Source organism: Telmatherina bonti, assembly GCF_933228915.1.
Source record: "Telmatherina bonti genome assembly, chromosome: 4".
Taxonomy (NCBI): Eukaryota; Metazoa; Chordata; class Actinopteri; order Atheriniformes; family Telmatherinidae; genus Telmatherina; species Telmatherina bonti.
In genome coordinates, this window is record NC_136622.1 from 14576142 (window position 1) to 14591472 (window position 15331).

General features: G+C 38.9%; 1 protein-coding gene across 2 annotated transcripts in view; it reads left to right on the plus strand.

Moving 5' to 3' along the window:
• The window catches only part of mtor (mechanistic target of rapamycin kinase), an 84810-nt gene extending 75876 nt beyond the window's left edge, over positions 1 to 8934 (plus strand). For both annotated transcript variants that reach the window (XM_079239038.1, XM_079239039.1), the window contains 12 exons: positions 1038 to 1173; positions 1649 to 1796; positions 3220 to 3342; positions 3776 to 3858; positions 3960 to 4032; positions 4126 to 4200; positions 4714 to 4849; positions 5519 to 5584; positions 5678 to 5758; positions 6030 to 6110; positions 8132 to 8237; positions 8392 to 8934. In XM_079239038.1, the coding sequence (XP_079095164.1) occupies positions 1038 to 1173; positions 1649 to 1796; positions 3220 to 3342; positions 3776 to 3858; positions 3960 to 4032; positions 4126 to 4200; positions 4714 to 4849; positions 5519 to 5584; positions 5678 to 5758; positions 6030 to 6110; positions 8132 to 8237; positions 8392 to 8407 (1124 nt within the window). In that variant the 3' untranslated portion in view covers positions 8408 to 8934. The remainder of the gene's footprint in view (positions 1 to 1037; positions 1174 to 1648; positions 1797 to 3219; positions 3343 to 3775; positions 3859 to 3959; positions 4033 to 4125; positions 4201 to 4713; positions 4850 to 5518; positions 5585 to 5677; positions 5759 to 6029; positions 6111 to 8131; positions 8238 to 8391) is intronic.
• Positions 8935 to 15331: the final 6397 nt, after the last annotated feature.

Below are 15331 nucleotides of genomic sequence, written 5' to 3' on the forward strand. Positions count from 1 at the left end.
TCTGAAATCACACTGCACCATAAAGTCACCTTGTCTTGAAGCCAAATCCTCACATTATTAATCACTAATGGTTCACTCTGCTTCACGTTCTCTTCCACTGGACAGGGCAATACCTTGTTCTGATCTATCCCATCAGCGTTACACAACACACTCTGTAAGAGATGATAGCCAATAAATCAGCTGACCTCTGGAGCAAGGCTTCAGATTAAGACCTGTCACCCACTGCAGGCAGCTCAGATTTACTGTCAGTGTCCGTCCTCTTTCAACATGTTGCTTACTGGGATTGTCATGGGATAAAACTTTCCTTTTCTCTTTTCACGTGACATGCAGCTGTAGTCCATCCATGTCTCTTACAGTTAATTTGGCAGAAGTAGTGGATCAAGTAGTTGAATGACATCCGTTCCTCTGACACGGAAAGCCTTCTTGATGATCATGTGAGGGATTTCAAGTCATCCTATTGTAGGGTGACTAAGAAGTTGTTATAGAAAATGTACTTTTTCGAGCATGTTGATGGTGGGTGTTTGTGTTTGGATGAAAAATGAGCACTGAAACCATTTCAAACAGCAGTTCAAACAGCAAACTGAGAACTCTGTAGCTTCGCTTTCTGTCACTCTCGTAGTTTTGTCTTCTTCTCATCGCTTAACTCGTTGCAGTTAAATAACATTTTGATGGTTGTTACAAAGATGACGCACGCAGAGCCAGGAAAAGTAGCGCTGCTATTATTCTATGCATTTTGTAACCGGTCCTCTCAGATCAGAAATGAGGCTGAATTTGGACATTTTTAAGCTTGTAATATCATTGTTAAAAATTCCATCTAACCTAAACTTTGCTTCAGGATTTACATGGTTCATTTGAAATAATTTGTTACCCGCTGAAAGTTGTGAGACATTGCCTCAGGTGATGATGATGATGAAGGTGCAGCTGCAGAGCAGCAAAGGAGCCCCCAACAGAAAACGGCCAATAGTGCCAAATCCGACCATGTAATGATTTTGACATCTTGCTTTGAGCAACGACGTATTTTATAACTCCATCTGCAGGTAGTAACGGCCATGAGTTCATGTTCCTGTTGAAGGGCCACGAGGACCTGAGGCAGGATGAGAGAGTCATGCAGCTGTTTGGTTTGGTCAACACACTGCTGGCCAACGACCCTGCGTCCTTGCGCAAGAACCTCAGGTAAATGTACCATAATGTACACACACACATGATGTGCAGGTAGTGTTTTTTGCCATTTTAAATGCGTTCTACACAAGATATTTTCTGTTCAGCGTGCATTTTCACTGCTTTGAAAAACTCCAAAACAATTCTTCAGAGAAAAGGAGGCGAACTGTATGCTGCAGCAAATCTGCAATCTTTTTATTTATATTTTTTTACAGCATGCTGATGTGCATGCATGCTTCTTCACGACACGTCTTCTGTTCAGACATTTCTTTGCTCTGTTCATAAATGACTTTTGACTTCTGGGGGTTTATCCATTTGAAGCTAAACTCCACAAAGCATCCTGGCTTTCTTGGACATTTATATTTATAATTACACAAACCGCGTAATGTCTAGGGACGGCTTTAGATTGACTGGATGTGCTGTGAATACGCACCTCTGATGAAATATATGTGTGTTTGTGCTTGTCTTGGCTGTGTGTTGGACTCCTCAGCATTCAGCGCTACGCTGTGATTCCTCTGTCCACCAACTCTGGCCTGATTGGCTGGGTGCCACACTGTGACACCCTGCATGCCCTCATCAGAGACTACAGAGAGAAGAAAAAGATATTGCTCAACATTGAACATCGCATCATGCTCAGGGTGAGAGATCGCCACTAACATTTATTAAATGTGTACTCCCCGTGTTTCTAAGCGTGTTTTTCTCCACTGCAGTTGTGTTTATTTCCGTCGTTAAGAGGACAGTTGTCTCAGTGTTTGGCTTGCTAAGTAACGGCAAAGTGGTAAAAACAATGAAGTTCCCTGGACGAATCGTGCAGATTCATGTGCAAATGAGCTTATTTTCTCACATATTGTTTCCTGATTTGCTCCAGCAGTTGGCATCATTTAGGAAAGATTTCTAAACCTGTGATTTTCAGATAAAACTAACCACGCTAAATAAATTCATTAAAGCTCCAGAAACATCTGTTTTGGGTAATTATATTGTAAAGTGCCAATCTCTCTGTAATCAAAACACATTCATTTATAAATTAACTACAAGTTTCTTCTTCTGAATTCACAATTAGTCACAAGAACAAGCCTAATTCATTCAGATTTCCTTTGCTGTGACTTTGCTTTAGGTGACATTTGAAAATAGTGAAAGAGCAGGTTTGCAATAGTTTTATTTGCTAATAACAATTAAGCTTTTGATAGTACCCCACTTTCTTCTCTGTGCTTAAACTCAGCTAAGATGGATTTATCACTGAAAACTGTTGTGTGACAAGTTTCATTTTCATTTCTGCATGAAACTGCGTTACCACGGAGACCAACAGACCATCTGGCTTTCCAGCATTTGTGACGACATGTTGGGTACATTGATTCACATGGTGTGAATAACTTGCACATCTGTGTGGGCCCTATTAATGCTGATATATACGGGTTCAGGACGACATGTGCTGCCATCCAGGTGACTTGCTTTGCAGGGAAGGTGTTGCTTATTTCAGCCAATCGATGCACAACCACCTCATGGCCTCGTGAGTCAGTCCAGACATGTCTCTGGCATGAAAAATATCTACTCTAGTTTTCTCCGTCCACATGGCCCTTCATTTCTGCAAACATATGAAACATTTGAGGGGGGAAAAAAAAAAGTGCCATTTCTCACTTTACCGGGTGTCTTCATGTCAACACTTTCAGTAAATAAATAGATGGAAGAAATCAATCCAGCAAGCATCAAGTATTAAAATCTAGCCTTGCAGACAGCTTAGTAATAAGCAGAGAAACCCCTGAAAGAAAAGCTTTTGCTAAGGACACCTGCCCAGAGGGGGGGATTGTTCAGCAGAGCTTCTTGTACAGGAAATGACATCACACTCTGCTGTGAGGTAAGTGATGAGGTTTAGGTGTCATGGTGGTGACGGCTCAGATTAAAATAAGAATTAAATATCTGTTTTTATGAGTTGCTTGAGCTTTACGACTCACTTCTATGTTTTCCTGCTGCTGTTTTTCTGTTTTCCTCCTACATGTTCGCGCTGCACAGAGACTGAGCGGAGGTCGGTGTAAAAAGTCTGAGTTCTGAATATGTGTGTTTCAGATGGCCCCCGACTACGACCACTTGACGCTGATGGAAAAGGTGGAGGTGTTTGAGCACGCTGTGAACAACACTGCCGGAGACGACCTGGCCAAGCTTTTATGGCTGAAGAGCCCCAGCTCCGAGGTGAGATGCTCCACTTTTCACCTCCTCCTCACTGCGGAGGATGATTTAGGACACTTGATCTTTTCAGTGGCCTTCCTCACATTTCAGTGGCTCCTGTGGAAAATGTCAACACTTCTCAATTATCAGACAGATAATGTGCAGATCTATAAATAATCATTTCCCATTGAGATGGCCTGTCTGATAAAACTGGAGCTCATTTTGTGAAGGTTTTTTCTTGAGACTGATAGTTGTAGTGAAGATAAAACTCTTGTATGTTTTACTTCCAAACCACTTGATTGCAGGACTTCATTCACACACGTTCAACTTTTATCCATTTCTGGAATCTATGTGCCTCAATGAAGTGTATGAAAAGATGTTTTCTCCACTTTGTCTGGTCTGTTCAGGCGTTAATAACCGAAAGGTTCTCATGAAGCAAGTATCATTTTTCTTTCAGGTGTGGTTTGACCGGAGGACTAACTACACCCGCTCCCTGGCTGTCATGTCCATGGTTGGCTATATTCTGGGCCTGGGTGACAGGTGAGCTTCCCACAGCAAAAGATGAACCTTTTTTAATCATCTTTAATGATAAAATAATAACCATGATAAAATATTAATGAGAATATGCGTCTGGCCTCCAGGCATCCATCCAATTTGATGCTGGATCGATTAAGCGGCAAAATCCTCCACATTGACTTTGGAGACTGTTTTGAAGTGAGATGAGACTTTCTTCTGTGCATCATCATCTTTTTTTTAAAAAAAATTTGTTGTTTTTCTGAGCCTGACCTTTCAATCAATGTTGTACAGGTGGCAATGACCAGAGAAAAGTTTCCTGAAAAGATCCCGTTCCGGCTGACCAGGATGCTGACCAACGCTATGGAGGTGCAGAACTCTTGTTAATACAGTAATAAGCAGTAATAAGACAGTCTTATTTTCAACGTTTCCAAGTGTCTGCAATCTTATCCTCACAAATACAATCCAAGAACCCTTTCCGAGCTCCTTCTTCTTTGTCTTGTGAACTAGATAATTATTAGTCTTTTCCCAAATGTGCAGTTTTGTCACGTCTCACTGGATCTCGTACTTAATGAGCGAAGAGGAATATGAATTAAAAATGAAAGCATGAGAAATAAAATTCAGTCTTCTGAGAGTTTAAAGTTGAGCCATCTCTCAAGAAGTAAGTTGGGGTTATTTCTAGTTAGGATTATGGTTAAACAGCAAAAATTTCACTGATCTAAATACAAAGCAAGGCGTCGCGCCACCATATTGCATCACAAAACAGACGGTCAGTGTTTTATTTTGACTACCAACTGCAACAATGTGGCTTTAAATTAAACTTAATTGTCTGCTTGCAAAATATTTCCTGATCTGCTAAGTTTGTGTGTGGTTGTGTTGCAGGTTACAGGCTTGGATGGTAACTACAGGATCACTTGCCACACAGTGATGGAGGTGCTGAGGGAGCACAGGGACAGCGTCATGGCTGTGCTGGAGGCCTTTGTCTACGACCCTCTGCTCAACTGGAGGCTCATGGACAGTAAGGATTACACTTTCATACAGACAGCTACTTATTATTATTGGTTATTTCTGGACAGTGTTGACCCTACATGGGCTGTAGGTCAGCATCTACATAAACGCAGATTAGATACATGCTCACTATGTCAGCTGGTAAAACTATTTTATTTGATTAAATGATTTTTAAACATTGATTATGTTGGTATTTTTTATGTTAATTGGTAAAAAGAAGCATCTTTATGTCGTTTCTGCTGCTTTGCCCGACTCCTGGCATGGATGATCCGACAAGCTGACGAGTTTAATTCAGTATTAATGTGTGTATTGAATAAAACTCTCCACTCAGCAATGCATTCACCTCACAACAACTGAACAAATCAGCTTGATTGAATTGATTTCATTTAAAGAAATAATAAACCACGAATCTGGACCAGAACTCCACAACAGGCTCCTGAGTAAACAGCTCTTTTATGTTTTGTACGCCTGTTGTACGACTGTAATTACCTCTTTATAGTCAACATGGCTAGAAAATCTTAATGAGTGTGAAGCATGCTGATGATATTTGTCATGCAGCAGGAAACACTGCCTGGGAGATGGTATTTAGATAAGAATAAGTGAAATGTAGAATAATGAGGAGTTGTAGCTGTGGTATGGAAAATTATTCCTTTTACACACTTTGCTGTCTCACACGCAGCAAATACCAAAGGCAACAAGCGTTCTCGTACCAGGACCGACTCGTACACCGCTGGACAGTCAGTGGGTCAGTCTGTCACACAAACTGCACTTATAGCTGCTTTTTTACATGCTTACCTCCCAGATATGTTAAGATATGTAACGGTGTTGTGGTTTGCAGAAGCTCTGGAGGGAATGGACCTTGGGGAGACCACACACAAGAAACCAGGAACCACTGTGCCTGAATCCATTCACTCCTTCAGTGAGTTACCTTTTAGTGCCTGGCCTCTCTTGGGTCATTTGTTGTTGTACAACCTTTTAGTTTGCCTCTTCTGCGTTTCACCTCAACAATGCCGAGCTTTCAGTGCCATCACGAATGCTTGGCGAAGCTGCGGTGCTATTATAAGACAGCACTCAGATCTGCTTTTATGTCCCTCTGCTGCAGAGAGGCCTGTTATAAGGAGAATATTGTTTTTTTTTCTTTTCTGAAATTGTCAGTGGTTGTTGATGCCAGCATGTTTGTGTTTCCTTAGTTGGAGATGGCTTGGTGCAGCCCGAGGCGCTCAACAAGAAAGCTATTCAGATTATCAACAGAGTACGGGACAAACTGACAGGTAAGTTCTGCAGCTCCGCAAAGAGTGTTATTTCTCTGCTGTTTTCCAAACACTGAAAACTTCTTTATAGATAAGAATGTCTATCTAACTGTATTTCAGCATCTTATCAAATTCTTTCTTATGAAAAAAGTATGTGATGAAGAGTTTAAAGGTGGAGTATGTAAGATTTTCAATATTTTCAAAATAAATTAACTAAAAAAATAACTACAACCATAATTAGATAGTTTTTTCTAAACATGTAGGTTCCAGTCTGTCCATATTGGATGTGTTATTAAATTACAGGTTTAATTAATGACAAAGACCCTTCTTAAATGTTTGCCTACCAGTAAAAAAAAAAAGTGCTTTTTGTCATTTGTCATTAATTAAACTTGTAATTTAAAAACACATCAAATATGGACAGACTGGAACCTGCATGTTTAAAAAAACTATCTAATTATGATTGTAGTTATTTTCTTTCTTTCTTTTTTTTTTTTTTTTTTTGTCTTGTCCAGCATTTAGGCAAGCAGAATGATGGTCTGGATGCTGTGTTCTGCTGAGCAAATTTTCTCTGCCAAGGGAAGCTTTATACATATAATGAATTTTTATTTTATTTCTATATTTATTTTGTATTGTTGTTTGAATTGTAGAGTTTGTACTGCTGGACCAGAGAAGACAGACGAAAGACAGAAAGAGAAAGGAGAAAAAACACCTCATAAGAAAAGTGAAAGAGATAAAGGGAGACAAAAGGGAGAGAAAAAAAAAAAGTAAACTAAAAAATAACCCAAAAAGAAAAAGAAAGAAAACAACCTACAGATGTATACATACACACACATACAGGCACACACATACATATACACACACATACACACGCATACATACACATACATATACACACACGTATACACACACATATATATATATATATATATATATATATATACACATATGTACACATATACATATACACATACATACATATACACACACACCTCTATGCACACACATACACACACACACACATACATACGTACAAACATATACGCACTTGCCAGTATTAACACGTATACATACACATACAAGCCAACTTTAGATCATAGTAACTAAACTATGACTCTAAAAAGTTAAATATAAATGAGAAACAAACAGAAATGAGAAAACTAGTTGCTATTAGTGAATAAAACTGCGTGACGACTCGGTGACTGTGTCACGATTGTAGTTATTTTCTTAGTTAATTCTTTTTTTTTTTTTTAAATATTGAAAATCTTACATACTCCACCTTTAAGTCAGCGGTGTTGAAACGTTGCTTGAGAGCTGCTGTCTTGCAGGTTTTTTATGTATTCCTGCTTCAACACACCTGACTCAAATGAAATGAATCTAATAGTCTTTTAACTTCTGCAAAATGACTCGTTAACTTGAGTCCGGTGTGGGAGACATCAGAAACCAGCAGGACTGGGACCGCCGAGGACCGGAGCAGGAAGGCTCTGATTTAGGTAGTAATTTATGAGTAGTAGCAGCATGTCTTAGTGTTGAGAAAGATGTCAAAGTTGTCGGGAGTTTGACGTTCTACGTAGCTCGACTGACTGAGCACGCTCCATGTTCTGGGGTTGTAACGCCATATCAAGTCTCAGCTCTCCTCTACTCTTTAGTTTACTTTCAGTTCATCTTTTAGCTGTTTATCTTTAGTTCATTTTTATTAATGGTTTTTACTTACTGTTTATTTAGTTTATTTTATTGTTTTAAATCCGTATTCCTTGTATGACCTGTTGTTTTATTGTGTTATTTATCTGCTTTAAACTGTTTTATTCTGTTTTTATTTTGGCCGAATGTATACAGCACTTTGTTTCAACTCTGGTTGTTTTAAAGGGCTTTATAGATAAAGTTGAGTTGAGTACTCTCTTCACGTCAGTAAAAGCTGCTAAAGAAAAAAGACTCTTTAAATAAAAACTGGATTAAAAAAATCTGCAAAGCATCTTTTTAGATCTTAAAGTCTTCAAAAACTATTGAGGCTGGACAATCTCCCAATCAGAGTTTGTCTCTCGTAGGTCGAGACTTTTCTCATGACGAGACGCTGGATGTGCCAACACAAGTGGAGCTCCTCATCAAGCAGGCCACATCTCATGAAAACCTGTGCCAATGCTACATTGGATGGTCAGTACACCTTTCTGCAGAGAGCTGACTGTCAGGAGGATGGAAATGCATCCTTCATTAGAATGAATGCAACCGGCTCTCTGCACTTTTATTGCTGTATGATTCTTCATTATTTGCTTTATTTAAACTTTATTCATTTTCTTCTTTATTCCAGGTGCCCATTTTGGTGAAGAACCAGCTGTTTCCTTCAAGGTTACACTTGAAATCTCTTCCCTCTGACACACAAAGGAGCACTCGACTGAAAGAGCTACTCACTAAAAAAAAAAAAAAAAAAAAAAAAAAGCCCTGAAGGACCTTAAGAACATTTTGGATTTCCTTTTAGTTGTAACTTCACCTGTAACATAATGAAGTCCCCTCAAGAGCTTTGTTTTACCCTGACCCACACTATTTAATCCTGTAATCTTTAGTAGTTACAGCTTAAAAGGATGGATTTTTAACATGTATACTTGCTGAACACTTTCTATGATGGCCATATTGTCGTAATTTAAGAGATTTCTTACTTCATGCCCACTGCCTGCTTCTTACCAACCCCACCAGTCTGTCGTATCATTGTGTAATAACGTGACAAATTTCCATAATATTGTTTGCCCTTTACCAACTTCAAAATCCTTTGAAGGTTATTTGTGAACAGACTTGCGAACAAGTTGATGGGAGAATGAGAATGTACTGTAAGGGCATTTGTGTGCCATTAAACTCTGTACAGATACCAGGTGACTCAGGTTGTGTGTCTGGCTGCACTTAAAACTACAAAGTTAAACATTTCAGGCAGACTTTTTGTGTAGAAAGGCCACGCTTTGCCTCTCACCTTGCTTTTCCTCTGACGCCCACAGAGGGCACTCTGACTCCTAATAACATCCTTCTCCTCCATCTTCTCAGGCGAGGCTTTAGGCGAATCTGCGGGCCAGAAACGATGAGACCTGACCAGATTTTACCCTAAAACCACAACTAAACACTTGATCTTAAACATGTGCTGTTAAATTGCCATCAGCTTGCTGATGTTAACAGAAGCTGCAGCAGCTACAGTGAAGTGCAAAGTGTTTTCCACCACCTGCAGGCTAAGACGGCATCAAAAGTCATTCAGATCTTTCAAATCGCAGAGCAAGCACTGGAGACAACTATTAAATCAGTTTCTTGTGTTGTTATGTGGAGAGAGTAAAAGGTAGCCTCTGTTTTACTCGTCCTCGTTCTGATTCCCTTCCTAATTTCTCCATTTATTTCTCCCCCTGCGGTCTTCTCTGAAGGTTAATTACTTATAGATAGTTAAGGATTAGGGATCAACAAAAAACAGCCCATTGATCTCTTCCCTACCATGCCCACCTCTGCAATGTCACACTCTTTACACACTGGAACAGAGGCCCGGTGATTATCTGTTCATATCGATCGATTCCTCCTCTTGTTTTTCCTCTCTTTTTACCCTCCTTTGCTTCCGTCACTTTCTTCTCTCCTGCTACTGAAACCTCATTATCAAATATGTGGCTTTTCATAGGTGCTGCCGCCATCTCTGTTGTTCCTTCTCTCTCGTCCAATTTGTTTGCTTTTTTTTTCAGCTTGGATGAGGCAAAGTCAATAGCTCAAGTTAAATAGGCTGCATTGATTGGGAGAGGGATTTAGCTGTTTACCAACTGTGGAAATGGGTTGGGGCCACAGAAAAACAGCCCAGGTGTCTGTGTGCTGCAAGTCAATGGTGACAAATGATACTCATCGGGAGACAATGCCCCCAAAATGAGGGAAGGTGAGAGGCTTGGCGGTGGAGGCTGGGGATGCGGGAGGCCATGCTCCATCAGCCTTTCAGGATGTCACATAAAGCCGACCAGGCCGGCACCTTCAGCCAAGACATTAGGAATGATGGGTTATGACGATACATTGACTAGTATTTGCTGTGGGACACCAGCTTTTTTCTTTCTCCTATTAGACTTTTCTCCATCCTTGATCTTCTGTTTCTCCACAAGAGCTTCCCTCCGGATGTTATTCCACATCCATGCACCCTCTTTAGCTGCCAATAACCCCTAGAGATTTCAGAAATGCTCCATCTGACTCTCTGACATCTGTCTCGGGTGCAGTCACATGGACCAGAACACGCTCTTAAAGCAGGGAGGTTTTGTGTTTCCTTTAAAAAAAAAAAAAAAAAAAATCATTCATACTTATTTACATTTTCAGTATGATCACACAAAGACAAACATTGCAAATCTATCAGCTTAGATTGTTTACATTTTTAAATGCCACAGTCTGTAGTCTGCACACAAGAAACCCAAACGTACTAAATTAACAATAATCAGTGTCTGACAGCCAACAAGGGCAGAAAAGAGGCTATGAAACATCAACGGAGTGGGTAAGAAAAGGGCAACGTATCCACCCCGATGTTTGATTCATTTTCTAAAAAGCAAATCTTTTCCACAGCCTTCAGAAACAATCATATCATTGTTTAATATTTCACTTTTCAGCAGGCTTCAGTTAACTGCGGAGTCAAAGAGCTTCGATGCAACTAAAGCAGAGATGACAGCTGAGAATCAACATTTAGAAAAGATTAAGAGACCCATATTACAGTTAATGAGCACTTTTCCTTCATTGTTCTGTAAATAAAATATGCACCCTGGCTGTGAAGGGTTTTCCTGAAGCCCCTCAAACTGAGCTTGATTCATTTCCCTTTAAAACGAACCGTTTCAGGGAAATTCAGAGTAACAGAGGAATTAAAGTGCCAGCAGCCAAGTAACTCATCGCAGGTGATGTAGGACGGTGCACAGCCTCCTGCTTGAGCTGCTGCGCGCCTGTGCACTGGATCTAATGATGGCGTCGTTTTAATGTATGGCTCTTTTAAAGCTGTGCAAATCAGATGTGAAGGAGTTGAGCTGTTGGAGGACGTTTCAGTACAAGTAAAGTATTTAGATACTTTTTCCTGATTTGCCCAAAGTCCTTTGCCTTCCTGCGGTTATGAGACTACTGTGCCTCTTGTACCGCACACAACTCCTTTAAACTTTATCTCTGGCGACTAACAGCTGTGAGGAGAGAGGCAGAGGCGATATTGATGACCAACCGGAGCAGTTCGATAGCAGACCCTGGAGTTGTTGAAAGCTGCAGCCAGGACTCAGGCTGTCTCTGTGCACTGTAGTGTAAAGCCAGTATTGATGAACTTGACAGCAGTTTAGCCTGCCTGAGATCTGCTGCACTCTCAGGACGCTTCAGAGGCATTCTCCCTCCAACTTCAGCCTTGATTAGTGTTAATGTTCCTCAGAATAGCTCAAGGAAAGACCCTTCATCTAATCATCTGTTTCACAAATAGAAGGAAAATCCAGATGTTAAGACAACAGCTGACAAATGCAGTGGCTTATTGGGATAATGGATGAAAAAAGCCACGTGTTGTGGTTACTCTGTATAGTAAACGCAGCTATGATGGCTGATGAGAAGTAAGATGGAAAAACTGGGACATTTCAAAGTCAAACCTATGCCGGGCGTTTTACCTCTTGGCTGCTCCACATGGCAGCCTGCATACAGTCGATGCACGGTGCAGTGGTTAACTCGCTGAAAAATTACAAGTTAAATACTCACTGACACCAGCAACTGGCCCGCAGTATGATGGTGTGTGTTGACCGAAAATCACTGGTTTGTGATGCTTTCCACAAAAAAAAAAAAAAAAAGTCCAGAACTGGTGAGTACATTCTCCTGAACCTTCTTTCTGATTTACATGATGATACTCGGCTCATTATTACCTATGACGCCTTACATTATGTATTTATGCAAATGTACTGAGTGTAGTGTAATCTTAGCTCATTCTCTGTCAGTGATGGTAAGTACTGCAGCGTGTTCACTGTTATTGTCATCAAGAGCAGAACTCCCGGAAAAAAATAAAAAAAAAATCATGCAAATTTTGCCATTTCTACTCCAGTGGGATCACACACGAACAATGAACCTTTTCTTCAGAAAAGATAGTCCACACTTTTCATTGATGCCTCCTTTTTTTTTCCCAGAGTTAAAAGTATTTGTAATGGAAAGTACCAACCTTTAACTGAAGTGGCCTAGTTTATAACTTCTGTATTTTATTTATTTATTTTTTCTTTTTTGTTGATTTACTGTGAAAAATAAATGTAAAAAGGAGCAACGAGCCTTTTATTATCCTATTCTTCCCTAAGTTATCATTAAATGTAAGATAAAAAATGAAACTGCAACAATGATGATGATAAACCCATTCAGCTGATCTGTCTTATCGTATAATGATGCTGTTTATTGTTTCATATTTGCAGAATTTTTGGGGTATAAGCTTCTCACTGTCTGATATGACCTTCTGATACCATAACTCCACATTTGGGAGTGATTTCAGATTAAACCACATATGAAATCATATTGTATCGAAGTGTGAGTTTAAAGTCCAACTCTGCGCATTCATTTCTGTTTTACTGTTTGATCTTATTTATTATTTGTCCCAATTCTCTTTATCTTGACAAATTGCAAGACTGCTTGATATATTTGGAACTATATGAATTTTAATCTCCATATAAACACAGAGAGGCTGCAGGAAAAGAAACATAATTTCCGGAAACCTTCCTTTCTTGAGTGCTTGTATATTTTTACGACAGAGTTGTATCAGTCATGTTTGGACATTTACTTGTTTCATCATTCACAACATTGTTAAAAAAGTACTGAATGCAGAGCTCACTGGCTGAAAAGGAATCCTGAATTTGATAATCTGAGGGCAACGTTTTACCATCTACATTTAAAGAATGACTGGGGGGTGCTGCAGTTTGGTGTTCTGATGTTAGCTGGAAGCTCAGAAACGTTAACCTTTATTTCTGCAGTAATAGTCTACAGTCTGATATAAATCTATGACGATATTAACTTATGAATAATCATTCTTAGATATAAAAGTATGTGTATTTTTTGGTTTTATACTCTAAAAGATTTTGTGTTGTAAATGTGCAGCATATAAGCAAAGACATTTTTTAATCCAGTATTCTCCTGGAATCACTTGGTGGAATCAACAATAAGACACTTTTTTTTTTTTTTTTGGCCACAAGTTGTGGCATTTTACTCCAGTCAGATCTGAAGACACAGTAGCATTTCCAGCACCACAACTAGGTCACCATGATCTGGAAGTCAAAACAAAGCCAGACCTAATTTTTCTTGACGGTAATGTCGCAACTGTCCTGGTATTTAGTTGCATCTTGGTGGCAGAGCAACATTTTCTCCCACTAGCCACATAATGCCACTGATGTGGGACAGGTCACCGTGAGGTAAAGGTCTGCTTTAGCCATGAGCCTGAACAATTGAGTCACGCACGCAATCAGTGCTGGAATATCACATTGTGGGTCAGACGTGCAAACTGCGACTGCACTGTGCGTCAGATATTACTAAATGTATTATTAATATTCCCAGACTGTCAGAAAAAAATGATATCAGCTTCAGCTGTACTGCAGCACAGAGCAAGCGGCAGCCTACAGATGTGTGTAACAGTGTTTGGGACTGTATGAATGTGTTTAATGGGGATGCACACTCAGCAAAATCCTCCCCTGGATAAAAAAGATTGTTAAAGCGTTGTTTGTCTCTACAGTGACTGTAGATGCAGTTGTTCCACCAGTTGCAGCGGCTGATGCAATTCAATTTGACATTTCTATTGCATTTCATCTTTATAAGATTTCAGAGGGAGATAGGAGACAGACGGCATACCCAACACTTCTAAAACATAAATTCACAGTGTAAAGAAATAAACATCAGCAGCTTAGAGTCAAACCAAAGCAGAAAGGTTTGTGACAAAAGAATTTGTTTCTACAGCAGCTGCAAGTGCATATTTATAGCTTTTGTAATTGTTGACAAATTCTGACATTATTATGTTGTATGCTTAAAATACTAATTTAATGCATACTCAGAAGAAGAATACTAGAAGTATGTATGTATGTATGTATATATATATATATATATATATATATATATATATATATATAAATATACACACACAGTTGTGCTCATATGTATTCATATCCTTTTATTAAAGAAAAGACTGAATTTACAACAGTCACTCAAATAACTGGAGACTTAAAAAAGGAACAATGACTAAAAATTTGTAAAAATATAATTTAGTAATATAAGACATTGTTTTTTCATTTCATTGAGTTGAAGAAAGAAAGAAAAAAACAAACAAACAAATTGTTCCTGGACAAATTAGAGCACTTTTCTGTTGAACAGTGGGACAAAATACCTGTCAACAGGTGCAGAAGTCTGACTGAGAGGAACAGAAAACACCTGACTGTAGCAGAAACATTAAAGGATTGTTCAACAAAATATTAGTTTATGAGTCATGTAATAAATTATCTTATTTGTTTGCTTTTCAAAAAATATTTCTATTGATACAGAATTTTAAAAAAATGTAATGATTTCAATAAAATTTTTATTTATTATTACTTTAGTCAATTTCAGCTTATGGTATGAATAAATACGAGCACAACTGGATGTGCATTATGATCATAATCAAAAGCAAAGCCGAAAATTGGAGAATGCCAAGAGAAATACTGTAACTCTTGTGGAGAAAAATAAAAGCTGGTTCGTTATTCGAGTGAGGAAATGTTTTTGACCTTTCATTGTGTTTTAAAAGGGGCTAAGCGTGTTACATAAAATAGAGAGTTACGAAATTATCCGTAAAGTCCAAACTTGCTTCTTATTTAGCAGATAAAGTATTATAAAAGGGTGTAACAACAAAAGGTCATAATACTTTTAAAGATGTATTTTATCTTGAACCTCCTTTCTCATAAACAGCATCTTTCAGCATCAGCCAAAACAATTACTGGTATTTTATTCAGTAAAGAAGTTATAAGTTATTCATTCAGTCCATTCTGTGATGCTGGTATGCTGGCAACACTGTGCTCCACTGTCAAATCTAGTCTCCTTCACGCCTCATTACATGACTAAGACAGTCATGACTGAGTATGACCCTATTTCTATTGAACCGGAATTGGAAAATAATGTAATGATTTTCCTAAGACTTTTATTTATTATTACTTTAGTCAATTTCAGCTTATTTTACAGACAGGTTTTTTTTTCCTTCTTTAATGAAAGGGTATGAATAAATATGAGCCCAACTGCAGCTCTAAACTGCAGTTTAGTTCGTGACT